Genomic DNA, 26,913 nt, shown 5'->3' with positions numbered 1-26,913 from the left:
TAGATGACATACCTGTGGACCTTTTGGTAGAGACATGACATCTGCAATCCTTGCAGCGAGGCCAGTCCGGAGAGATCTTTTCATTTTGGGAGTTAGAGCTAAAATTAGTTTAAAAACATTCGGTAAAATCCGATTCTTTCTTCAGATCAAAGAAGGAATTTTAAATGAAGGATACATAACCTAAAGGTTTGTTTGAGGAAACCCCAGAGCATACCATGTTGTCGTGGAGGGGCTTGTGGTGGAACTCATAGTTGAGCTTCGGGAGATTTTAATTTTTCTAGATGTTGCTGAGTTCTTAGTTGAAACCTGGACTTTGTATGGGGTAGTTCACTGAGAGAAGATAGCCAAAGTAAATGACAGTTAGGCTTGCACTGTAAGCAGAGAATTAGCTTATTTCATCACTTCACATGTGGAATATGGGTAGTGCTTTATCTCAGTTTGGATTTTATGAGGGAAAAGAAGCAGAAAGATAATCTGGTTGAAAAATCTACAGTGGTCCTTATATTAGCTTGGAAGTATAGAGCAGGCAATCAGAACAAGGCATCGATAATCAAAAGAGAGTAAATGAAAATCTTGAACCTCTGAGTCCAGCTGGAACTGAGGAAAATTCAAGTAGTTTTCAGACAACTGTGGCATGCCTTTGGGTGGTCCCTAGAGAAGCAAATAGCTTTAAGATTGATGTGTCTTAGAAGGAAAAGGATTAGGAAAAATAAGGAGTAAAACTGAGTGCATAACGTATATAGTTATAACTTCTAGTGTTAAGACTGCTTGTTTTGTTTAATCCTTTTAAATATAATAAAGTTTTTTTTTTGGTTGAAAAATGTGGAATCTTGTGGCATAGTTCTGTTGATTAAATTGTTGGATATTCAGATTTCTCTTCAAATGTTAATAGCCCCTCATCAGATCGCAACAAGGTCAAGAGGGGATTTGATTGAAATGACCAAGGTCATAAAAGGTTTTAATAGCGTAAATAAAGAGAAATTGTTTCCAGTGGAGAAGGGTTGGTAACCAGAGGACACTGAATTAAAGTGACAAAAGAACCAGCTGTGACAAGAGGAAATTTTTTTTTCATAGATCAAGTTGTTGTGTCCTGGAATGCAGTGCCTGAAAGGGTGGTGGAAAAAGATTCAAAAGTAACATTTGTAAAATAATTCGGTAAATACTTCAGGGGAAAGAAGTACAGGGCTATAGAGAAGTGGGGAGGAGTGGTTTAATTGGATAGCTCTACCAAAGCACTGAGGAGACTTGATGGCCCAAATAGTCCTCAGTGTTGTATCATTCTATGATTTTTCTTGCAACTCCATATTCAGATACGTCCAATCAGGTTTCTGTCCACATCACTGAAACGGCCCTAATCACACGTGACCTTCACTGTGATCAAGTTGCATTCTCTCTCATCTTGTGTGCTTTAACACACCACTATAACGTTTTTGCTCTATTCTCCAGTTCAATAAGACCACCCTTACTTTGTTCCACTCTTATCCTTTTCTCAGTGGATTCCTGTTCTGACTTGATCCATTACCATGGAGTCCCCACATAGATCTGTCTTTTCTTGCCCCCTTCTTAATTTCTCGCCTATATATTGCTCAATGGCAATATCACCCAAAAACATTGCATCAGCATCCATAAGTAAGCCGATGACATGTAGCTCTCTCTCCAACTCCACCTCAACACCTTCAGTACCTCTATTGTCAGACTGTTTGTCCAAAATACAGGCTTGGATGAGCCACAGTTCTTTGGGTGCAAAGACCAAATAGTTATCCTTGGCCCCTGCCAAAACTATACTTTGCCACAATATCCATATGCTTTCCAGACCACTATCTCGGGCTGAACCAGACTTTCCATAATTTCCACACAAAGTGAAACTTGGTCTTGCATTAGCATTTCTTCACAATAACTGTTATTGCCACCTGTCTAATTTCATTGAGATCAACCATCTGTTCGCTAAAAACTCTTTCCTACTTTGTCATCTCCGATTCAACATTTCCAATTCTGTCTTGGCTGTGTTCTCATTTTTCAACCATAGATTTTGTCTACAAAACTCAATACTCTCTATCCTATTCAATACTATACTAAGTCTCACTCATCCATCAGCCCTATTATTGTTGTCCTACATTTGTTCCTGGTCGTCCAGCGCTCCAATTTTAAAATTTCCATTCCTTTATTTAAATCTTTTAATGATCTTGTTCCTCCCATCTGTGAGCCCTTGCAGCCTTAGAATCTCCCTGCCCTCCACTGGTTCTGGCCTCTTGCATCCTGGGCCCTCTTTGCTCTGCCTTGCATTCAGCCATCTAGCCTCTCTGTTCTAGAATTTTCCTACCAAAACTTCTATACCCTACACCCCCTTTCTCAGTCTTCCACACCCCTGTTTAAGACCTTCCTTAAAATCCAGCTCTTGAACCATGTGCCAGGCTGTCCATGCCTTCATGCAACAAGACCTGGTCACTGTTCAGGCTTGGGTTGATAACTGGCTGGTAACATTCAAACCACACAAGTGCCTGGCAATGACCATCTCCAAAAGGGAGAATCTAACTATTTCTCCTTGATTTTCATTGCCATTACCCTCGTTGAATCTCCCACCATCAATATCCTGCCGGTCACCATTTGATCAGAAAGGTAACTGGATCAGCCACATAAATACTATGGTTACAACAGCAGGTCAGAGTTGGGAAGTCAGCAGCATGCAACTCACCTCCTGACTCCCCAAAGCTTGTCCACCATCTAGAAAACACAAGTAAGGAGTGTGATGGAACACTCTTCGCTTGTCTGGATGAGCACAGCTCCAACAACATACAAGCTTAACACCATCCAGGACAAATGGGTGCACTTGTTTGGTACCCATTTGCCACCTTAAACCTTCACTTACTCCTCCACTGGCGCACACAGGCAACAGTATGTACCATCTACAAGATGCATTGTAATAACTTATCAAGTCTCCTTCAAAAGCACCTTCCAAACATGTGACCTTCACCAGTTACAAGAACAAGATCAGCAGGCACATGGGAACACCACCATCTGAAATTGCTCTTTCAAACTACACACCATCCTGACTTAGAAATAAATGCTGGCCTTGTCACATGACGCCCATATAAATAAATTTTAAAAATAAACATTTCTGTCAGGTCACAGCCCTGTTGTACCTTGAGGTATTTCTTTACATTAAAGACAATGTTTAAATGCAAATGACTGTTTTTGATGTTGGTCTAAAATAGAAACTTAGAAATATCTTGCTTATAGTTCCAAGTTATTTACTACTTCGAAATTCAATAAACTTTTTGTGGTTTGATTTTTAAGATTTTATCACTGTTATCCAAGTTCCGGTGATGTTATTTTGCAATATGTTAGTAATTTAGAGGCAATGTTTATCGTTTTCCTTCAATCATACTTTGCAAAATTTCATTTGTCGCTAGTCAAACATCTGTTACCATAAGAGTACTCATTTGTACATTTTTTATTTTTTGATGGTATGATATAGGGGAGAAAAGTCTGTACTAAATTAGGGTATTTTTTATTTTGTTTCCCACTATTATAGGCACGTATCTTTTGTGGATTGCCCAGGGCATGACATCTTGATGGCTACTATGTTGAACGGAGCTGCAGTCATGGATGCAGCTTTGCTATTAATAGGTAATTGGGACAGTAACATTAGTTTTAATCTGCAGAATGTTCTTGGTTTCATGACTGTTAATTGCATCTGTACTCTACTCTGATACCAGATTTCTTGGACAGATCCTTATGATTTAAACAACCTTGAAAAAGACTACCTTAAGTTACTTCACAAATCTCATCACAGTTCCATACTCTTGTATTTTGCTTGTGTAAATTGGCAGGAGTGAATGAGAAGATCTGGGTTTACGCTGCCAAGAACCATATTGGCCAGCTGAGTTAAAACCATATGCGATGCTGAAGAATGCTAATGTTTTTAATCCACAAAGTTAGAGAATAGAAGCTGGAAATTGGATGATCATTAGATCAATGTATTAGGCGACAGCATTCTCCTTTTAGAGAATGCACTCAAAGTGATTAGATAAAACTTTATTTATTTATGAATGATAGAATAACTCCTCGTGAAGAGGTTAGAGTTCATTTCTGAATCGTCTCTAAGGCCAAAATGACTTGTTTAATTGAGAGAGAGAGAATCTAGATCCCTTCAGTATGTAAGGATTGGTCTAATAGTGGCCAGGTAGGTGAGTTTATTTTGAGGAGATGGCTGTCAAAGGATCCCCAAACATGATTATCAGTAGCCAGGTCCCATCTAATAGTGTTGCCTAATTTTTGAAAGTGAGAAATATTTCCTCACTTTCTACTTACCTTTGGCCAGGTTCTTCTAATGGCTCATTGATGCAGTGCTTTTGTCTGGTATGCTCTTGAAACTTGGGAAAGTCCTATGATTGACCCAGGCCTAGTTTGTGTTTAGTAATTAGCCAATGTAGTCATGCGGATACTACAGTCGGCTTCAGCATCCTTGGCTAAGGAAGAGAATAAGTTAGCTAGGCTTCCCAGTCCCAGTGCTACATATGTACAAATGGCAAGCAGTAAGGGATCAAACTCATTTGTAGTGACCCTAAAGGGGTCATGAGGGCATTTAATTCACTTCTTGGGGCCACACTTATCAGGTTAAATGTCAAAGTGCGGTAGATATTTGGAATTTTACATTGCGTACAAGTGGTTCTTTGCTCCTCTTCCCTACCCCAGCAGTTTGTAAATATATTGCTTCTCTGATAAGCTGCTAATGATATTTATTATTTTTGTTTGATTACATCTTAGGCCTAGTTTATTTTTTCCTCCAACTTCTCTTCGGTTTAAATTTTAATCCAATAAGTACTGAAGTGGAAAAGTAAACTATCGAGAGCTAGGAATTGTAAACATTCATACTATTATGCTATTGTTCATGCTTCTTTCTCTCTTTGTCAGCTGGTAATGAATCTTGCCCTCAGCCTCAGACCTCAGAGCATCTGGCTGCTATTGAAATCATGAAATTGAAACACATTCTGATTCTGCAGAACAAGATTGACCTTGTAAAGGAAAGTCAAGCAAAGGAACAGTACGAACAGATACTTGCTTTTGTCCAGGGTAGGTTGTCTCTTAATGAAACCTCATTCACAGTTTTTACTTGTTTGATTTCACAAATTATGAAATGATACAGCATAGAAGGAGGCAGCTTGATTAATCATGCCTGTGTCTGCTCTTCAGTAGAACTATTCAATTAATCACACTTCCTTTCACTTCCTTGTAGCCTTGTAAGTTTTTCCATTCAAGTATTTAATCAACTTTCTTCTGAGTGCTACTGTTGAATCTGTCACCACCAGCCTTTCAGATAGTGAATTTCAGATTGCAATTAGCTGTGTTGCCTCTGATTGTCTGGCTAGTCACCTTAAATTTGTGCCCTTTGCTTACTGAATCGTCATTAGAAACAGTTTTTTCTTAATTATTCTAACAAAACCATTTTTGATTTTAACACCTATCAAATCTCCACTTGACCTTTTCTGCTCTAAGGAAAACATCCCTAGCTTCTCCACATAACTAAAATCGCTCATCCTTGGTAGTGTTCTAGTAAATCTCTTCTGCCTTGACATCCTAAAATATGGTGCCCATAATTGAAAACCTTACTCCAGCTGAGGCCCAGTGTTTTATAAACATTTGTCTTCCTTGCTTTTGTAATCTATTCCACTATTATTAAAAGTAAGAATCTCATAAACTTTTTTAACAGCTTTCTCAACTTGTCCTGCCATGTTCAAAAATTCTGTCTGTATGTTCTTAAACTCTCATCTTTGAAATTGTGCCATTTAATTTGCATTTTGGTAGGAAGAGTCGGAGGCAATATATTGTAAAGAACGTAGCTTTTTATTTCTGTTGGACTGCGGATTAAAATTACAGTGGCTGCAGTTTGAAGGACATGTCTACTGGAACAGTGTGAGGGATATATACAATGTTGCTGTCCTGGAACAGTGTGTGCCATGATAGACAGGATGGTGCCAAGGAGGGGTCTGTTCTAAAGGGGAACTGCCTGGAAATGTTTTAATTGACTCAGTACTCAGTACAGTACTTGGCCATGATCCTTATAATGGATATAAAACAAATCATTGAAAGGGCTATATTTTTGAAAAGTAGGAAGTGCAAGCCAGCCAGTATAGTTAGAGATGAAGTAATTCTACAGGCAAGCACAATTATGATAAGTAGCCCACATCATTACTAATTTTAAATAATCATAGGGTTCATTCATATAAATATTAATTTGAACACATTGAGGTGCTGCTATTGGGAGGTGTGCCTTTTAGGAGGCTGTTACATGGAACTGTATGTTAGCAGAAGAGGATGGTGAGAACTGAACCTGTTCTGTATGTCTCAGTTACATGCTGCCTTCACTAGTGATTGTGGGAAGCTGATGATTTTTTCTAATGAATATTACTGAAGGACTATATTGAGATTATTTCATTAAGGTACATATCTTAAATTGCTAACGCTTAGGTTGCAGCACTCTGCAATTAAACATGATTTGCCTTTAACAAATCCATGCTGATTTAGCCCATACTTCATTAAATGTCAGTTTTTGCTATTTTATTATTATTCTTTCAGTTTCAATTTTTCAAGTTTGCCCACCACTGACATTAGTCAGACTGGTTTATCCCTCCCCGCTTTGCATTGTTACTGCTGTATTCTTTGGATTTATAGCCTATTGCTTTTTCATGTCTTGATATACAGGTACAGTTGCAGAAGGAGCACCAATTATTCCAATCTCAGCACAGTTGAAATATAACATTGAAGTAGTATGTGAATATATTGTAAAAAAAATTCCAGTACCCATCCGTGACTTTATATCTGAACCAAGGCTAATTGGTAAGTGTTTTATTTACCTTGTTCTTTAAAATGTTGAATTATTTGTGGCATTTTTTGGATCCAATACATAAGTTCACGAAAGTGTGCAAACATTGAAATTGGTTTCTTGCTATTTTCTAATTCATTAGAACACAATAATTGTCTTTCTTTGCACTATGCAATATGCTGTAAATGCAGCACCCCTCAAATCATTAGTGTTTTATCTTGAAATGCTAATTTCCGCATGTTACTGAGAATTGCATGTATTTGAGCTCCTGTTCATATTATGTTAACCGATTTCAAATGGATTGGCAGTAGGGCTTTTGCAGTTGGCCAGGACAATGGAAGGCAAAAGTCAACCAGACTTTCCGCTGGTGATCAATTTGATGACTACTGCTTAGAAAGTTGCTAATGTGTGAGGGGCAAAATTATGCTAGGCTATAATGTCAGTCATGGTAAATTACACTGGATTTCACAACCTTCTCGCCTCTGAAGGCCCCCTTGTTATTAAATATCCACAGACTCCTTTTTCTCTTGGATGAGGGAGTTGAGGAGCTAAACTGGATCTCGATCTCAGAACTTAAGTTGAGTCCAAGATGATATGCCTGATGCAGTAATAGAGTTGATCCTTTGTAGCAGACTCAATCTAGTCCAGATACGGGAAAGATGTTGTAGGTTAGTTGGCTAGCCTGAAATATCCCTAGGATTTGAAGGAAGAGATTTGCCATTAGGAACTGTAATTCTTATCATTCAGCTCCACATAACTTTGCAACTTAATATCCTAGCTCAACAAGCAATGGAAAGCTTACAGTGCCAGACCTGGTAAGCTGTACTCTTAGTTAAGTCCAACAATATCCTAGTAGGACTGTGTCCCTGAGAGAAAAGTATGCACAACCAAGCAGACAGAACAAATTATGGCAATGAGTGTTTGACAACAAAGACCTCTGGAAGTCAGCAAAAGTTCTTGTGTATCTTGTGAATATTTAAGTTTAGTTTGATACTCTTAGTTATGTGCAAAAGGTTTCCACACCTACCTGACTGATCTGACCAGAAGAAACTGTGAAGTTTTGAGGCCTCCTATGTGCTGCTGAATTTTCCATGCTTTTCATATGTCTCTTCACTATCTTGTCTATTGCATATTTTTAATTCCTTCTCATTTCCTCACTGACATTATTTTGTACAAGTTTACTGTCCAGCCTGCAGGTTAATCAGAGTCTGAACCAAAGTTGGAATGTTCCAGTGGTTCTAGTGACTTAAAGTCACAAGTTTCAGTTTATATCACAGTCCTTGAACTATTGTCTCATTGTTTTCCTATTTGAGCTGGACTTCAGCTGTAGGAGTTAGATGGTCTGAACTACTAATTTGGCAGTGGAGATGTGATGGTAATTTGAAAAAAATAACTTGAATGTCCTGGAATTGTGGTCTAAGATATATGTTCCTGATAATATTAGATTAACATAACTAGATATTCCAGTGATGATGAGAAAATTTATCTCAATAACATTTCTTATGGTAGACATCCAATTTAAGTTACTATGAGGGCGCACCACAACTTGAAAGAATTCAGAGGATAGGGAGTTTCCAATATGTGCCCTCTACTCTTCTGACTTGGGTTTTTTTTTCCACTTCCATTCCCAACACGGCCTTCAGCTGTCCTAGCAATACACTCTTAGGTGCCCTGCCTAAATCCTTTGTTTTGTTACTTCTTTCTTAAAAGCTTCCTCAAAATTAAATCTAGCAGCCTTTGTCATTTTCCCTAACTTTGCTCTCTTTACTGCACACTGTTTTCACCTTTGTTTTATTAAAGCATTGCGGAAATGTAAGCTATTGGGTTCATCCAATCCCTGTGTTAGTTTCCATTTAGTATCATTGGAATCCTGGGAGTTTCTTTTTCTCCTGATCCTGAGGGGTGCTGAGGCAAATTGTATTCTTAATGTTTTTACATTTTTCTTTGTATTAATGCAGTTATTCGCTCCTTTGATGTCAACAAACCTGGCTGTGAAGTAGATGATCTAAAAGGTGGTGTAGCTGGTGGCAGCATTCTGAAAGGAGTGCTTAAGGTATAAAATATTATTTCAAATAAGCCTTTTTGGGGTGGAGTCGGATTGTGATCATCTGTGATGGGTTTTGAAATCACAGTTGAGTAGTTAAATTAGTTGTACAGTTATGGAAGCCATTTATTTGTTGCTATAGCCTGATAACATTTTGTAACATTTAAATGTATTTAGTTTATTAGATGGAAATTAAAATTAACTTGCATGTGCTTTTCAAATGTCTCCAGTACTCCCAAATTCCTGCTGGTGGCAGTGATGAACTTTTGGTTATTTCCTTTGCTTATCAGAAGAAGCTTGGTGCAGCCTTGTTAGCTGACCATTGTGGAGTACTGCTCTTATAAAGACTCAGTATTTTAAGTTGTGGTCTATGCTAAGTGCTACAGTTTTAATAAGTATACAGCTTTTAAAAACAATGATAAGCTGCTTGGTTTTGTAATAACATTAAGTTTGTTCAAAAGAGTTGAATGTATGATTTTAAAATCAGCAGTGAATATGCCTCGATTGATTTTGATGCTGCATCAACTTGGGCTTAGTCCCTTTTATCAACCTACAAAAACGGAAGATAGGAAAAGACCAGCTGGTCCATCAAGCCTGCTCCATTCTCATGATCTGGAGCATCATAACTTAGACATTTCCAAACCCCACCCCTCCAGCAATGTAATTTTGTTAGAAGGGGCAAAAAAGAAATCAGAAAAACCCAGGGACAATAAGGGAATAAAATAATCTGGGAAAATCCCTTTCCACTCGATTCAGATGATCAAAACTAATCCAGCTGATCATTTGGACCATTTTTATCTATAAAGCCACTTACTCGCTGTATGATGCGATCTCTGCCCCATCAAATAACTGGCCAAGCACTCTCTTCAAGGCATGCAGAGAGTACAGCCGACAACACATTCCAGAAGTTCATATTTCTGGGGAGACACTTGCGTTTGTTCGACAGTCCTTCTGTGAATCCGGAGGATGCGGCAGGGGCATTGTTGGTGGAATTTCTCTAGAGCTCTTCCATGTCACTGATACACAGTCCTGGTCTCACTGCAGTACAGGAGCATGGTGACGACTACTCTGTACACTTGGGCTTCGATGACTTGCGGAGGTCTTTGCCAAACACTCTTTGCCGTCATTTGTAGAAGGCTTAGCTGGCATAGCTGATCCGTTGTTGGATCTCTTCGTCAATGGTGGCCTTTTGAGAGAGGTGGCTACCAAATTATGGGAAGTGCTCAACGTATTCGAGTCACTCCTTCAACATATACGGGAGATGGAATATTTGGCTGACTAAGTGTATGAGTTTTGTTGTGGCAACATCGAAGGACAAGCTGAATTTCTTGTATGCAGAATTTAAGAGATGGTGAGTGGCTTGCACATCTGATGTAGTAGGGGCAGGAACACAGCAGTGATCTGCAAACTGTATATTATATATGGATGGGCAATAAACGCTGGTCCAGCCAGCGAAGCCCGCATCCTGTGAATGAATAAAAAAATAAATAAATAAATCTCTGGTGGTCAGTTTAGTTTTGGCACAGAGGCAACTGAAGTTGGAGTTTTCTATCTAGGCGGTATTTAATACTCACCAGAGGTCAGTTGACCTTTGAGATGGATAGCCACTGTCAGGTAGATTATAAATGGCATGGGGGCTATCACACAGACTTGCTTGACACAGATTTTGAAGGTACCTGTTTCAGATCTCCCACTCAAGACAGCTGCAGTCACATCATGAAGCAGTTGTAGGATTGTGTTGAGGAATTTTTTGGACATCCAGATCTCTGGAGCACAAGCCTTCCAATTTACTGAGTGAAATGCCTTGGTCAGGTCGATGAATACACTGAAGAGTTTCTGGTATTATTCTTGACGTTTTTCTTGAATTTGTCTGGCTACAAAGTCATGTCACAGGTCTTCCTGGAAGGTCTAAAGCCACATTCTGTCTCTGCGAGCATTTCCTCAGACACAGGAAGTAGGCTATTTAGGAGAATGCGTGTCAGGATTTTCCCAGCTATGAGAGGGAAATACCTCGATAGTTTCCACAGAATGATTTATTTCCCTTGAAGACAGAACTGTTGCATTCCTGAAGTCGGTTTGGTTGGGGGATGTACTTTTACTTCCCAAATCCGTAGGGTGAGTGCATGGAGTCCAGATGTGAGCAAATCCCACCAACTTTGAAGACCTCAATTGGAATACCACCAAGGCCACAACTTTTGTTGTTTTTCATCTGTTTGATTGTTTGTTGCAACTCTCCCATCAATGGTTGCTCACCCATAGATTCTACAAGGGGATAGCCTGGAGAATATCAGCTGTCACTGTGGGTTCACGGCTGAGGAGTTGGTGGAAATGTTCTCCCCAGCACTGATGAATGGCATTGTTATCCCTGAGAAGAGAGACACTATCATGTGAGCAAAGGGGTTTTGTCCTTATGACCTTGGTCTAAAGATGACCCTGGTGTCCTTTTTGAAGCCAGCTCCACAAGCATTCAGGCAAAATTCCTGCAAAATCAACTACGATGGACTGGATACTGTGTCTAGATGGCTGAGAAGTGTCTCCCTGCCAGGTTCAGTTTCCTCAAATATCAAAATGGCCAGCATTCCAAGGGATGGCAAAGAAAATACTACAAAGGTGCACTGAAGCTCTCCTTGAAATGCAGTAGCATTAACGCTAATAATTGAGAGGAACTTGCTACCAATCATTCAAAATGGCGACAACTTGTCCATCAAGCCGCATCATATTTTGAGTCCGAATGCCTTAATGATAAGGCAGGCTAGTTGCAAAGAAGGAAAGAAAAGGAAGCAAAGCCTGCACTTCGCATCCCACTACCCCATGGGACGTCTTGCCCCATGTGCCCAAAGACCCTCTGTCGAGAATCAACCTATTCAGTCACATGAAGACCAATGGGAAAAATTTGTGACCCTGAGTAGACATCATCCTTGAATCAAGGGACAGCTGATGAGGACAACGATCCCTAGGAAATGGCGAACCACCTTCAGCCCACTCTGTTCCTACTCTTGTGTAGTTTAAATTCATGTCACTGATTCTCACTCCCAATCTGTCAAACTGAAATAATTTATCGAAAGGCATGTTATTTTCCACTTGGAGGCCTTGTATTCTTGACCCAGCTTGTTATAGATGCCCAGTGGCTTCTGCTCTTGACTATGGTAACCACTCTGTTCTTTTAAGTGAGTGGGAATTGGTTGGATTCTATTTAATACCCCATGCTGCTTAAAAACAAAAGCCTCAGCACAGATGTTAGCTGTCAGCCCAATGGCAGCTGTGTTGGGGCTAGATCTCCCAACTTGGTTTACATACTCTAATCTTATTTCTCTTCCCTTCCCCTACATTTTTTCATATTTTGTGTTTTTTAAATTTGTTTTTAAATCATGATTTCTGCCTTACTGGCAATCTATGGTAAAGCATCCATGTTCTAATAACATTGTGAAAAATGTCTTCTAAATTTCCCCTTTTTCCTTCTGTTGATTATCTTGTGTTTTTGCTTAATCTCTTATTACCAAAGCTCTAAAAAAGGGGAAACAACCTTTTATTGCTTACCTCTTGAATCTTTACACAGTTTTGAAAGTCTCTTAGGTTTAGCCCTTTACCTTCTATTTTGTATTTTCTTTTAATATACTTTCACATGATGTGGGCATTGCTGGCTAGGCCAGCGTTTGTTGCCCATCCCTAATTGCCCTTGAGAAAGTGGTGATGAGCTGCTTTCTTGAACTGCTACAGTCCATGTGGTGTATTTATACCCACAGTGCTGTTAGGAAAGGAGCTCCTAGATTTTGATCCGGTGATAGCGAAGGAACATCAGCAATGTAGTTACAAGCCCAAGTTCCAAGGTATGTGGCTCGATGGGGAACTTGAAGCAGGTGGTGTTTCCATGCATCTGCTGCCCTTGTCCTTCTCGGTGGTAGAGGTGTCGGGTTTGAAAGGAGCCTTGGTGAGTTGCTGCAGTGCACCTGGTAGATGGTACACACTGCTGCCAATGTGCCTTGGTGGTGGAGTGAGTGAGTGTTTGTGGTGAATGGGGTGCCATTCAAGTGGGCTGCTTTATCCTGTCTGGTGTCAAGCTTCTTAAGTGTCATTGGAGAACTGCACTCATCTTGGCAAGTGGAGAGCATTCCATCATACTCCTGATTTGTGCCTTGTTTTTGGCAGATAAGCTTTGGAGAGTCTGGAGGTTAGTTACTCTGCAGAATTCCCAGCCTGTGACCTGTTCTTGTAGCCACAGTATTAATATGGCTAGTCAGTTCAGTTTCTCGTCAGTAATAACCCTGAGGAATGTTGATAGTTGGGGATTCAGCAAAGGTAATGCCATTGAATGTCAATGGGGAAATGGTTGGATTCTCTCTTTTTGGAGATGGTTATTGACTGGCATTTGTGTGGCCCAAATGCTACTAGCCACTCATCATCAAAACCTGCATGTTGTCCAGATCTTGTTGCATATGAAAATGATTGCTTCAGTATCCGAGTCGTCGTGAATAGAACATTGTGCAATCATCAGCAAACATCCCCACTCCTACCTTATGATGGAGGAAAGTCATTGAAGCAGCTAAAGATAGTTGGGCCTAGGACACTACCCTGAAGAATGCCTGCAGTGATGTCCATGGACTGAGATGATTGACCTCCAACAACCACCACTGCCTTCCTTTGCGCTAGGTATGACTCCAACCAGTGGAGAATTTTGTGCCTGATTCCCATTGGCTCCAGTTTTACTTGGACTGCTTGATGCCCCACACTGTCAAATACTGCCTTTATGTCACGGACAGTCACTCTCCTCGTCTCTGGAAGTCAGCTCTTTTGCCTGTGTTTGGACCAAGGTTATAATGAGGTCAGAAGCTGAGTAGCACGGAACACCTTCTATCAGCTGATGATCGACAGTAGACTGGGGCGGTCAATTGGCTGGATTGATTTGTCCTGCTTTTTGTGGACAGGACAAACGTGGGCAATTTTCCACATTGTCGGGTAGATGCCAGTGTTGTAGATGCACTGGAATAGCTTGGCTAGGGCTGTGGCTAGTTCAGGAGCACGTCTTCAGTACTATTGCTGGAATGTTGTCAGGGTCTGGAGCCTTTGCATTATCCAGTGCCTTCAGCCATTTCTTGATATCATGTGGAGTGAATTGAATTGGCTAAAGACTGGCATCTGTGATGCTGGGGACCTCAGGAGGCCAAATGGGTTGTCCACTTGGCACTTGTTGCTGAAGGTGGTTGCAAATGCTTTTGCATTGATGTGCTGGGCTCCCCATCATTGAGAATGGGGATATTTGCGGAGCCACCTCTTTCGATTAGTTGTTTAATTGTCCACCACCATAATGGTGGGGAAAAAAAGTTTTGAATATTTCTTCATAACTGTAACGTCTTATTTCTGATATCATTCTTGAGAATCTTTACATTTCTTCACATTTGAAATTTGGGGGAGACAATGGCGTCTAGCCCACCTCAGACTGGACTAGTAATCCAGAAGCTTAGTCTAATGTTCTGGAACACGAGTTCAAATCCCACCATTACAGCTGGTGGAATTTACATTTAGTTAATCTGGAATAGAAAGCTAGTCTCAAGTAATAGTGACCATGAACCCATTGTCGATTATAGTAAAAACCCATCTGGTTCACTAATGCCCTTTAGGAAAGGAAATCTGCCATGCTTATATGGTCTAGCTTACATGTGACTCCAAATCCACAGCAATGTGGCTGACCCTTAGCCCCTGAAATGGCCTCGTAAGCCACTCAGTTCAAGGGCAGTTAGGGGTGGGCAGCAAATGCTGGCCTTGCCAGTGTTGCCTGTATCCCATGAAAGATGTGTACTTCATGATTCTTAACTCCTGCATTTTTCCTCTGGTTGGCATTGGAACATTAGCAATAGGGCCATTCAGCTGCTCAGGCCTGCTCCACCACTTAATTCAATTGTGGCTGATCTCTATCTTGGCTCCATTTTACTACCTTTGCTTCATAATCCCTTGATATCCTTAGCTAACAAAAATCTATCAAACTCAGTATTGAAAGCTCCAATTGTCCTTGCATTTGCAGCATTTTAGGCAAAAAGATCAACGTTTCTGTCACCCTTTGTGTAAAGGTGCTATCTAATTTTGTTCCCAAATGGCCCGGCCCTAATTTTAACACTGTCCATTTGTTCTAAATTCCACCACTAGAGAAAATAATTTTTCAGTATCTACCCTTTTTAAACATCATGCTCACTTATTATTAAAGGAATGTGTTTTTGCGACTTGACCTTGTAATTTAACCCTCCGAGATGCAGAACCAATCTGGTGTTGCGCATCTGTCCAGGGCTAATATTCTTCCTGACCTGCAATACATTAAAATGCACTGTTGCAGATGGGAGCTGACCAATACGCTCTACAACTTGAATGTAACTTCATTCCCTTTGTATTTCAGCCCTCTTCAGATAAAGCCCAACGTTTCATTGGCATTTTTTTTATTCTAATACAGTAGATTTTAGTGATTTCTGTGCATGGACACCTAAATTCCTTTGCACCTCCACAGATTCGTAGTTATCTGGATTCTTCTTCCCTTCTTAAATAATGGAGTGAAATTTTTAATTTTCCAGTGTAAAGGCATTTGCCAAATCTAGAGAGCTTGGCAAAGTGATGCGTCTTTAATTTCCCAGTCATTTGTTCTAATGAATGCAGTGGGATGAAAGCCACCAAGCACTCAATTTGTCAAGGTTAAGACCTATTATTTTCTCCACTGCCATTTTAAACACATATCAAATCAACTAAGTTCCCCTCCTTGATTTATTTTTGTACCAGCCTACAAGCTTTTAATGATTGGTGCACTGGACTCCCAAATTCATTCCCTTCTCTACAGTCTCACCTTTTAAAAAATGCTCCGATTTATCCTTCTTAGGTCCAAACTGCATGAGCTAAAATTTGACTGTATTAAATTCCATTTGTCATAGTTTTTGCTTATTCACTTGATCTGCCTCTGTTCCTTTGTAGCTTCCTGTTGCCAACTGCACTACTCACTGTCTTTCCTTACTTAATGTCATATTCAAACTTGGTTATGCAACTCTCTATTCCATCGCCCAAGTCATTCATAAATATGGTGAGAACTTGAACAAATCTTTGAAACACCTACCAACTAATTTCCAATCTTCAATTTTTTTTATTCATGGGATGTGGGCGTTGCTGGCTAGGCTAGCATTTATTGCCCCTCCCTAATTGTCCTTGTTCAGAGGGCAATTAAGAGTCAACCACTTTGCTGTCAGTCTGGAGTTATGTGCAGGCCAGACCAAGTAAGTAAAGACAGCAGATTTCCTTCCCTAAAGGATGTTAGTGAACCAGATGGGTTTTTAGAACAATTGGCAATGGTTTCACGGTCATCATTAGACTTTTTTAATTGTTTATTTGTTTATTGAATTCAAATCTCACCATCTACCATGAACCCGGGTCTCCAGAGCATTACCCTGGTTCTCTGGATTACCAGTCCAGTGACAATACCACTATGCCACTGCCTCACGTTGAATGCTCTTTGGTCTAGGGGTATGATTTTTGTGCTGGTATTTATTAAATTAGTAGCGGGAGGTCCTGGGTTCAATTCCCAAATGAGCCCCTCAAGCATGTTCGTTCAGCAATTCTTACGCTCGAGGTAGTGGCAGTTGGGGAAATCAGGACCAGGTTTGAATACCTGGGAAGTCATTGCAGAAAACACATCACTCCAACACACGTGAATTTCATGCTCTCTCATTTTTTGCTAATCCAATGTGAAATGCCTTATGAAGGTAACATCCATAAACACTCCCTTTTCCACCTTATTAGCGATAGCAAAAAGAATTCAACATGCGTGGTTATCTTTAACATGCTCTAATCAGCTCATATTTATTCAAATGCTCACTCTCATTATCCCTAAAGACTGGTAGCTCCCCACAGCTGACGTTAAATTGACAGGTCCTAATCTTTTATTTGCTATAAGCAGCAACTTCAGTATCATTCCTCCAATGCAGATGTCCCAAATTATTTATATCAAAGTAACCAAGATCCCACATGGACACTGAGGCACTCATATTCTGCGAATCAGAATATTGTCCATTTACTCCCAGCCACCACTTAATCAGGGGGCTACATGTCCTTTGATTCCGTATGCCTTTATCATATTCGAATGTGGCAGTTTATTAAATGTCCACTTTTTATTCATTCATGGGATATGGGCATCGCTGGCTAGGCCAGCATTTACTGCCCATCCCTAATTTCCCTTGTCAGAGGGGTTAATTTAAAAGTCAGCTACATTGCTGTGGGTCTGGAGTCATATGTAGGCCAGACCATACCAGGTAATAATGTCAGATTTCCTTCGCTAAAGGACACAGTGAACCAGATGGGTTTTTACGACAATCGGCTATGATTTCATGGTCATCAATAGACTTTTATTTCCAGATTTTTATTGAATTCAAATTCCACTATCTGCCATAGCAGAATTCGAACCCGGGTCCCCCACTGTGTTACCCTGGGTCTCTGGATTACTAATCCAGCAACAGTACCACTATGCCATCGCCTCCCCGCTCTTCCCTGAAATCCATATATGCAAAATTAGTTTTATCTATACACATTTTTTTTTTCATCCAACTAAATTTGCTTAGCATGTTTTTCCTCTGCTAATCAATGCTGACTGTCCTTAATAGTCTGTAAACTTTCTCGTTGTTCATCAGTTTCATCCCATGTTATGAAATCTAGAAGTTTACCTACAACAGAGATTAAAGTTAATTTACTCAGATTTTGCCATAATATCAAGAATGAGGTTATCCATGCTCACCATTATTACAGGGTAAATCTGAAAGCAACTTCTGGTGTCTGTACATGTGTTGTAAGCTTGAAATCCGGAAGTTGCTGTCAGAGATCTCTGCTCCTCCATGGGGTGTGCTGCTTCAGTCCTAGTCGCTATACATGGCATTGAAATAGTATCACAGATCCCCTGTAGAGGGCACTGCGCTAAAAGAGACATTGGATTAGAGGAAATCACCACTGAAAATTCTGCAAAAACTGCCAACGTGGTGAATAGCAAGCGCTGTTCCTTGGCTATTGACTTGAGAATCTGGGCCATTAACTTGGAATTTCTTGATTGACCCTTTCCCTTTTTTGAACAGAGATCCTAGTATTAATGGTGAAACTCTGGAAGGACCTACATGTTCTCATCTGTGGGTTGGACTTTGCTTAAATCCTTTCCATGCTACCCAGAATTTCAAGAGTACCATCTCCAGATCTCATGCAGGACTCGAGGGAGTGTCTCTATATGTTTGAATCACATTGTCTCTTTTTTTTGGGATACACAAGATTTGAAATGATTTGTTACTGGTCATGTGTTCCAAATGATAAAAGCAGCCAAGCAAAAACATATTTTTCAAATTAAGCTAGCTTTGGTTTCTTAAAGCCAAAGTTTAGATCTTCATTTTCAATATCTCGTTGGAATTCATTGTGTCCCCAAAATGATACCATCACTGCATACATCGAGTTTGAAAACAGATTTTTTTCCAAAGTCTTGCCATGGGATTTAATCTTGAGTGGTGGTCTTAATCATATGTAAACCCTCACTCAGTTGATAGGACTTTTGCTATTGAGTCATAAGGTTGAGGGTTCAAGTACCACTACAGAACCTTGAGCACAGATACCTAGTGTAGTACTGAGGAATTACTTCACTGTCTGAGTTCCTGTCTTTTGGATGAGATGTCAGAAGCAAGTCTTTTCTTCCTTTGTGATTCAGCAAACTTTACTAGTTAGTTGGATCATACAAACTTCATCTGTGCCAACTTAGGCCATGGTAATGAGAGGGTATTATAATTGGCCATGATGTGCCTGGGGTTGTGGGGAAGGGACTGGTTAAGATGCCTCATGTGCCCTATCCAGAGGTCTAATCATAAGCGCATATGTGGGAGTTAGTTGAGGACAGTTCTGTCTCAGCTATGCTGCCATTATAGGGCAATATGGCCCATTAAAATTTGGTGTCAAATCTTATATAAAGTTTCCAGTACCTTTTAGGGGATAGTTATCGATATAGCAAATAAAATGTTTTGAGCAAAATCTATCCAACAGAACACAGTTTTGACAATACAAGCCTTGTAATAATGTGTGATTTTAATTAATTTATACCCCTAAGTCTGCAGGATTTCATGTGTTTTTTGCAGGTTGGACAGGAACTTGAAGTACGACCTGGTATTGTGTCAAAAGACCATGAAGGGAAGCTGATGTGCAAACCCATCTTTTCAAAGATTGTATCACTCTTTGCAGAGCACAATGACCTCCAATTTGCAGCACCCGGTGGCCTTATTGGTAAGGAGGATGTTTTACTTAAGCCTTTCAATTTTGAGGCTTTACCTGATAAGCCTGGAACTGTCAAAGTTAGCATACTGCTGGTGTTGTCCGCAAGATCACACCACATATGACGCAGTGAACACTTGGCTGCATGTCAGCAAACAATTTCACAGAAGGTATATAGCATTGACCCGCCTTTAATCTTTGTTATACTTAGTAAAAGATTGGTGTTTATTGTTTATCATAAATATATTTACCGATTGAGCAAAAGATTTGTTCTTGTAGCTGTTTTCAATTAAGTGAGGTAAAACTTCAAAATCAGAAGGCCAATTTATTTTCAAACTACATAGTAAAACAATACTGCTAGTTGAGCTTTTTGAGGTTTGATAGTTTCTGAGAAGCTGTACAATTATTAGCTGCTTGTCTAGTTAAAATGGAATGCCGCATTGCCAGTGTTGAGTTCCTGTTTGAAGCTGGACTGTTGAGATTATCACTGTCCCCCCAGATTAGCAGTGATTCAATTCCACACAATAATGAACATCTGTTAAAAGCATATTGTGGCCTAACCAATTGACAATGGGAGTATCAACAGCTTACTGAGGAGTCGGGTCTGTTATATTGAACGTTGCCAAGTATTGCTACGGTCAACCATATATTAACCATATATTAACCATATGTTTCTTGATGGTTTGAATTGAAGCAGATCTCATGAGTGCCTGCTTTAAAGGGTTGATTATTGACTGTATTGGATACTGGCAGATGTTCCAATAAAACTTAAAAACATTTCTTCAATTATCCATCTCTTGCGATTTTTTTTTTTAACTTAAGTACAATTAAGAAACTGGAGAGAATCCATGTACTTTCATTGGACCTCTTCAGAACCTACTTTGAATCTTTGGGTGATCAATCATGTTTAGTGGGTATGTTTTTCCATAGTAACACATCAGTAGCAGCATGAAGTCATGACTAGAAGTGGAAAACTCCAGCAAGATGAGAAATATTCAATATTGCGAGCCATGTAGATTTTCTCCCCATGCACATTCAATGTATTTTGGTTGGCCATTATGGGATTCATGGCTATCTGCTTAAGAGATGATACTTATCCAACTAATCATTGGAAAGAGCAAAACCCGTATGTTATTTTTGGTGACTTAAGCTATTTCTTGTTTAAGGTGTTGGAACAAAAATTGACCCAACTCTGTGCCGTGCCGATCGTATGGTGGGACAGGTGCTTGGTGCTGTGGGAGCTCTCCCAGAAATCTTCACAGAGCTGGAAATCTCTTATTTTCTTCTCAGACGATTGCTGGGTGTGCGTACAGAAGGAGACAAAAAAGCAGCAAAGGTTAGTTCAATGTTGTGCACAATTCCACATTTTAAAAAAGAATAACTATTATAAATGAAAATAGTTTGGAAGAATACAATGGTATATCAATCTGCTCAAGCTTAGTGTATGAAGGTCAGAAAATTAAATGTGATTTAGTTGATAAAAATGTCTAGAGCCCTAACCTACTTGTTCTGTTACAATAACATTAAAATGAACATTTCTTTCAGTATTCTATGATTTTGTATTTAAAATGCAAATAGGTTATTGACTATTGTACCATGTATGTATATTTAAATAGTGGAATTCCATTTAGTTATTGGTGACAAACTACTATTAAAATGAGTGCATTTTAGCAACATTTCTTTCTCCCTCTAGGTACAAAAATTATCCAAAAATGAGGTATTAATGGTCAATATAGGATCCCTTTCCACTGGAGGAAGAGTCAGTGCTGTGAAGGCTGATTTGGGGAAGATAGTCCTCACAAATCCAGTGTGTACAGAAGTTGGTGAAAAGATTGCCCTTAGCCGAAGAGTAGAGAAACATTGGCGGTGAGTGAAGGAACTCAAAGTGTTGAAACTTTTCAAGGGAATTTTGGAAGTTAACGTTTTTGAAAATCTTGGAAAATAAGTTTCCTAATATAAGTTTTCTTAATTTGTATTAATGAGGGTATCCAAAATGATTCTCCCTGGAAGCATCCCACATTGAGAATATACATTGTTGATGGATATTAGGGTGAAAAAAAGAAAGTTAACATTTTGTGCAGAAATGGAGTGTTACTTCTAAGTGTTAAAGATAATTGAGAACGAAAGCTGAAGTTGCTTTGATCTTAAAAAAACAATGCTGTGGCTAAAGGCTGTTTATCTACACCAAACATGACAATTGAACACTTTGAAAGTATACAAAGTAATGACTTACTCCAGGTGTAGCAGAGCTGATGAAATGTGAGCTATGGCCCATAGTTCACAACATCATGAAATCTGCTCATCAGTGTCGAGTACAGACCCCGACACTTTTCAACAGTGAAGGAAAACCAAATGCCAAATCGCCCAGACAGCTCTTAAGCACCAGAAGCAAGCTTAGGGCTGCACTAGCAAATATTTTGAAGTAAATAGCTTATTTGCCCTCAAGAATGGTGGTCATGCAGAGAGATCTGAAGGGGGATGTTTTCAAACTGTTTTTGATAGTGTTGAGAATGTACTTTAACATCACTTGCACCAACATGAAACAGACTGATGTAGAAATTCAGCTTCATATTGTCAGTCAGCTTCAGACTTTTCTAATTTTGTATTGTGCTAGGATTCATTATAAAAGAATTACATTTGAGTGTTGCTGAATAAAAGAGACGTGCTGTCGAAGCTTTCATCTGCACTCATCAGGACAGATGCAAGAATGACAAATTTCAAAGGAAGTAATAATTTATATTGTGAGAAAAAGATGCTAATTGGGTGGAAAGTCAACTCTGGTTGAGGTGTTGCCAAGGAGAATGCCAGGGAACTATTGCCCCCATGCTTTTTAATTCATAAAAGTTGCAATGCCTGGACATGTTCTTTCTGCTTGCAAAGGACAGGTCTCTGTGTATGAATATACTTGTTAGAAGCTACATAAGTGTGTCACATTGCAAACTGACTGATGATCTTAAATTGATTTTTAGTGTAATTCTTAGCACACACTGGATTGTTCAGGAAGTGCTGTCCATTCACAGAATTATATCTAATGTTAGACATTATCTTCTGAGTTTTGCAAGCATGGGCTGGTTGACTACAGTCAGCACTCTACCTGTTGCAAACAGCACAAGGGACCTGTTTATTGACACGATCCACCAGTGGTTGGGATGTACAGGCTACATGCTGGCACTGAAATTCATATACCACGTCAACTCATTTGTGTGGTAGGTGGAATGTTTTTTGGGATTGAAAGCAGCATCTATTAGTGGAAAATACCAGTTGTGTTGCGAGTGAATAGTAGCGATGTGAAATGGCTAGCTTCACCTGTTGCTCAGGCTTTTGAGATACCTTACCGTTCCAGGGTAATTTGAGGTCAACTGGGCACTTTTCAAGGCCAAAAGTGGTGGCTTTGGGCCTATTTGTGAGTTTGCATGAGCAATGATCCGATCAGGGTAGTCATTATCCAGCAGGATAGCTTTGATGCGCCCTATTTCAGCATCAAGCATGCATGGTGAGTAAATGGCTCGGGCCTTATTTGCGAGGTTGCTAATAAGGCCAATCCAGTAGCGCATGGAGCTGTAAGAATCCCAATGCGTAAATTGACCAGTGAAGGTAAGCTTGTGGTAGATAGTAGTAAAAAAACCCATTTGCGCATTTCTCAACTAGCACTTCAAGGAAAGGGAGATCATTAGACTCTCCATTTCAAAGGTGAATTCGAACATGGGATGGAGTCCATTAAGATGTGAAAGGCAATTCTTACATGCAGCTTCAGATTCAAATATAGCAAACGTATCATCTACGTTTTGGAAATATACAAAGGGTAGGAGGTAAGGGGTCATTCCATCAAAAACATGTTTCTTGTGGAAACTGATGAGAGTGTTAGCGAGACCGTGGCCGAGAGGAGATCCCATAGTAACGCCATCTGTTTGAGCATACATGGTGTCATTAAAGCTAAATTCAACTGTGAGAGTTGCTAAGTTGATGAGTTCAGATTCATAAAATGATAATACCTCTAAATTGCCACAATATAATGATAAATCACAAATCTTGTGGTTTCCTGGAGCGGCACATTAGTGAATAGGCTAGCAATGTCAAACGAGCACATGGACACAGCATTGCTATTGATATGCAGTTCTTGTCTAGTCTTTACAAAGTTGAAGGAGCAGAGCTATGCAGTCAAGCTTAGTTGGGATCCAGTGGCCCTCAAATAGGGCCCAAGCCATTTTTTGATTGTGCAAGGTTGATGCCGAAATAGGGTACATCAACGCTATCCTGTAGAATAATGGCACACCGGATTAGATCATTGCATGCTGTATATTTCAGTCTACTTCAGTGCTTTCCAGTCAACTCCAAATTACCCGGGAATCTCAAAATTTGAACAACAGGTGAAGCTAGCCGTTTCATGCTGCTACTATACAGTAGCAACATGAGTGTTTTTTTTTACACTAACAGGATGCTGCTTTCAAGCCAAAAACACATTCAACCTACCACATAAATGAATAATGTGGGATATGAATTTCAGCACTGGTGCAATGCCAGGTATGTAGGCCATATGTCTCAACACAGGCGGCGAATCATACCAAACAGCACATCCCTTCGGCTGTTCGCAATAGGCAGAGTGCTGGCCATTCTCTTCTCAAGCAGCCCGTGTTTGCAAAATTCAGAAGATAATGTCTAACTTATTCTGCAATTGGATAGCACTTGATGAACAATCCCGAGTCTACTAAAAATTACACTAAAAGCCAGTTTAAGATAGCAGTCAAGCTTGCAATGTGGTTCACTTAACATTGCTTGAAGCTACATATATTCATACACAGGGACCCGTCTTCTGCAAACAGAAAGAACGTGCCGGCATTGCGCCTGTTTTATATTGAAAGCATGGGGGAAACAATAGTTCCCTGGTGCATTCTCTATTGCAATGACAGGACCAATCCGAATCATTGTTAATATCATTCCACAGTTGAAGTGACTGTTAGCATGCATTGTTTCATTCACAAGACTAATTAACTTTCTTTCTTTCTCGCAGTTTAATTGGCTGGGGTCAAATAAGAAGAGGTGTAACAATAAAGCCAACGGTGGATGATGATTAAAGCTGGAGAGAGTGATATCATTGAAGAGGACAAGTGGACTGCCTGTAGCAGTACCTAGCATTATCCAAATACTGTTGAATCCTAAAACATGGTTTAAAAGAACTTCTGGTATCATGCCAGTAAATTTGGAAAAGTGATTTTTTTTTTAAAAAAAAATTCAAATATCTCCTGGTAATAAAAAAAACTAATTTATATTTGAATAGAAGTTGTGTTTTCAGCAAGAATTAAGTTCCATTCAATCAGGTCTGTCAACACTGGCAGTCAGTAAACATAAAATATTAAAAGTGTTTTGACATTTAGAATTAAATGTGTGTTTTTACCCTCCTTATTACTTCTATATTTTCCATGCTGAGCCCATACCTTTCAGCTATTTCATTCAAATATAATTTTTCTGGCTACACCGCAAGGGATTGTGCTTGCAGAGCATTTGGTAAATTATGAGAGGGTAATGAGGCAAATTTTTTTAAGCTCAATCATGGCCCTTCAGTCCATTTAATCTCATCCTTGCTGAATAGCGAACTTAGTCATCTTTCCATTGCAGTGTCTTAAGTGCTTCTTACATTAATTCAATTAACTCTTCAACCTGGAAGCCAGTTCTAACTTTTTATCACCTGAGTAAAAAATAACTTATGGACCTGTCCTTTCACATCTGGTATGAAATTCACTACAGACTGTTGGAATGAAAATCTCTTGGCAGCTATTTGTCAGGATGCTGAATGAAACATGTGGGCAGATTCTGTAGGGCATGAGCTCACAACCTAGAACTACCACAATTTTTTTTACAATTGCCAATCTCTCACTCACTACAAGGAAAGCTTGTATGAGAAGTGGAAAATGTCACACTGGTGTATAGCCGTAGCTAAAGGTCGAAGTAGCATTATTATTCAGTTAGTTCATAATTGACTGATCTATGTTGTTGACCCCTGTTGCTGAAGATGGAAGTATTTTAATTGGTATGCAGCTTACAGTGACATAGCATTTTTGAAGATGTTACTTATTTAAAATAACTCAAAGCCTTGGGCTGATCACAAAAATCTTGTGCTTTATATGTTATTGTTTCAATCCCATTAAGATTAATATGAAGGAACAAAAATGGATATAATTATCAGATGGGGGTTTACTCTGCCAAATGGTTGCACAAAAATCATGTTTTGACAATAACTAACCACAGTTGTCTGTGTTTGAATGCAAGGATTTGGGTTAATTCAGAAAATTGTAAGATCATTTTCTCTTTATTCCTTTTCTCCCAAGCGACTTTCCTCTGCAAATTGTTTACATGCTTTATTGTATAACGTGTATGATTCCCCAAGGGGTTTAGCTTGTTTAGACATACAGGCCAATTTATGCTGAATTCAGTCAGGGCAGCTATTGGGCATTATAATTGACATCCGTGGCTTTGTGTTAAGGAAGGGAAAACAGCCAGCATTTTTTGCTCTAGAAGAAATGGATGAAGAGATCAGGTTCAACGACAATCTGTCTTTCATTGTCAGCACACAATATCAAGGCTCACTTGTTAAAAATGGCAACGGATGAAGTACCAACTTTAACTTATGGCTATGAAACTGTATACCAACAAGCAACAAAAGAAAAGGGGGAGAAAATTGGCAAAGGGAAGAAAAAAATCCTTCAATCCCAGGTGGCTCTGCTGGTTAAAAGAACCATTTTAATTCTGTGACTGCATTCATGTGGAACTCTTACCATGTTTCTTATGTAACAATCTGTTAGTACCTAACAGTGAAATTCTAGCAGAGTGAAATAACACTTTTTTTCCTTCCCTTGTGGTGCAAAGATCAGAAAGTAAAGTAAGTTGAGAAAAGCATAGCAAAGCATGAAATAAAACAATGTCTTGAGTACTGCAGATATAGTCACTTGAACATACTAAGGAAGCACCTACATATAAAACACCATCTTTTGTCCTTAATGTAATTCCAACGTGGCATTTTTTCCATTTTGGCAAAACATCCTTGAAGTTTCTATGTCTCTTAAATCCTCATCTCATAGCTGGCTGATAACTGAAGTATTTGTTTAATCTTGTTTTCTATGATTCATACTTTTACCTAAGTTGAATTAGTGATCATGTAAGAAAATTGAGTGAATATTTTAAAATGAACTCTAAATCCTTTCACATTCATTGTTTTATACTTGTGATGTCTGTATTAACAAAACCTTTATTTGCAACTGAAATGTATTGTCCTACCAGTGCAGTACTAATTATTCCTGTGTATAATGTAAAAGATGGGATAAATGCTTAATGATCACGAAGATTTTACCTGCTGCTTTTTAAATGAAATGCAGCCTCAGTAGACATGTCACCTTTCAGATAGACTTGAAGGGGTATTTGACTTTCACTCCTGGTGTATTTCCTATTTCTGACTCAATAGTTTGCTCTTTTTAATCAGTAGAAAAAATTTTCTTGCATGCTACCAATGATGACTTTTTTAAGTCCATATACAACTGTACTGATTGCAGTTATACAGAATTAAGACAGTAAATGCTTTAAATACTCAGTGGGGCAGGCACATCTGTGGAGAGAGAAACAGAGTTAGTGTTTCAGATCAATGACCTTTCATCAGTTCTGGAAAAAAAATTAAATTCATTGATCTGAAACGTTAACTCGGGTTCTCTGTCCACAGATGGCCAGACCTGCTGAGTATTTCAGCGTTTTCTGTTTTTATTTACCATTACTTATTCTTTCATCCCCATGACCCTCACCAACCCTTTGT

The 26,913-nt window shown here is 39.3% G+C and overlaps 1 protein-coding gene across 1 annotated transcript in view; it reads left to right on the top strand.

Moving 5' to 3' along the window:
- The window catches only part of eif2s3 (eukaryotic translation initiation factor 2, subunit 3 gamma), a 40,237-nt gene extending 13,785 nt beyond the window's left edge, over positions 1-26,452 (top strand). Inside the window, exons 5-12 of the mRNA XM_041211023.1 lie at positions 3,533-3,627; positions 4,915-5,073; positions 6,703-6,837; positions 8,782-8,876; positions 18,986-19,130; positions 20,285-20,454; positions 20,812-20,984; positions 24,127-26,452. Coding sequence (XP_041066957.1) covers positions 3,533-3,627; positions 4,915-5,073; positions 6,703-6,837; positions 8,782-8,876; positions 18,986-19,130; positions 20,285-20,454; positions 20,812-20,984; positions 24,127-24,190 — 1,036 coding nt within the window. The 3' untranslated portion in view covers positions 24,191-26,452. The remainder of the gene's footprint in view (positions 1-3,532; positions 3,628-4,914; positions 5,074-6,702; positions 6,838-8,781; positions 8,877-18,985; positions 19,131-20,284; positions 20,455-20,811; positions 20,985-24,126) is intronic.
- Positions 26,453-26,913: the final 461 nt, after the last annotated feature.

Source organism: Carcharodon carcharias, chromosome 18 (genome assembly GCF_017639515.1).
Source record: "Carcharodon carcharias isolate sCarCar2 chromosome 18, sCarCar2.pri, whole genome shotgun sequence".
NCBI lineage: Eukaryota > Metazoa > Chordata > Chondrichthyes > Lamniformes > Lamnidae > Carcharodon > Carcharodon carcharias.
The sequence above is the reverse complement of the archived record's forward strand: the minus strand, read 5'-3'. Positions and strand labels throughout refer to the sequence as shown.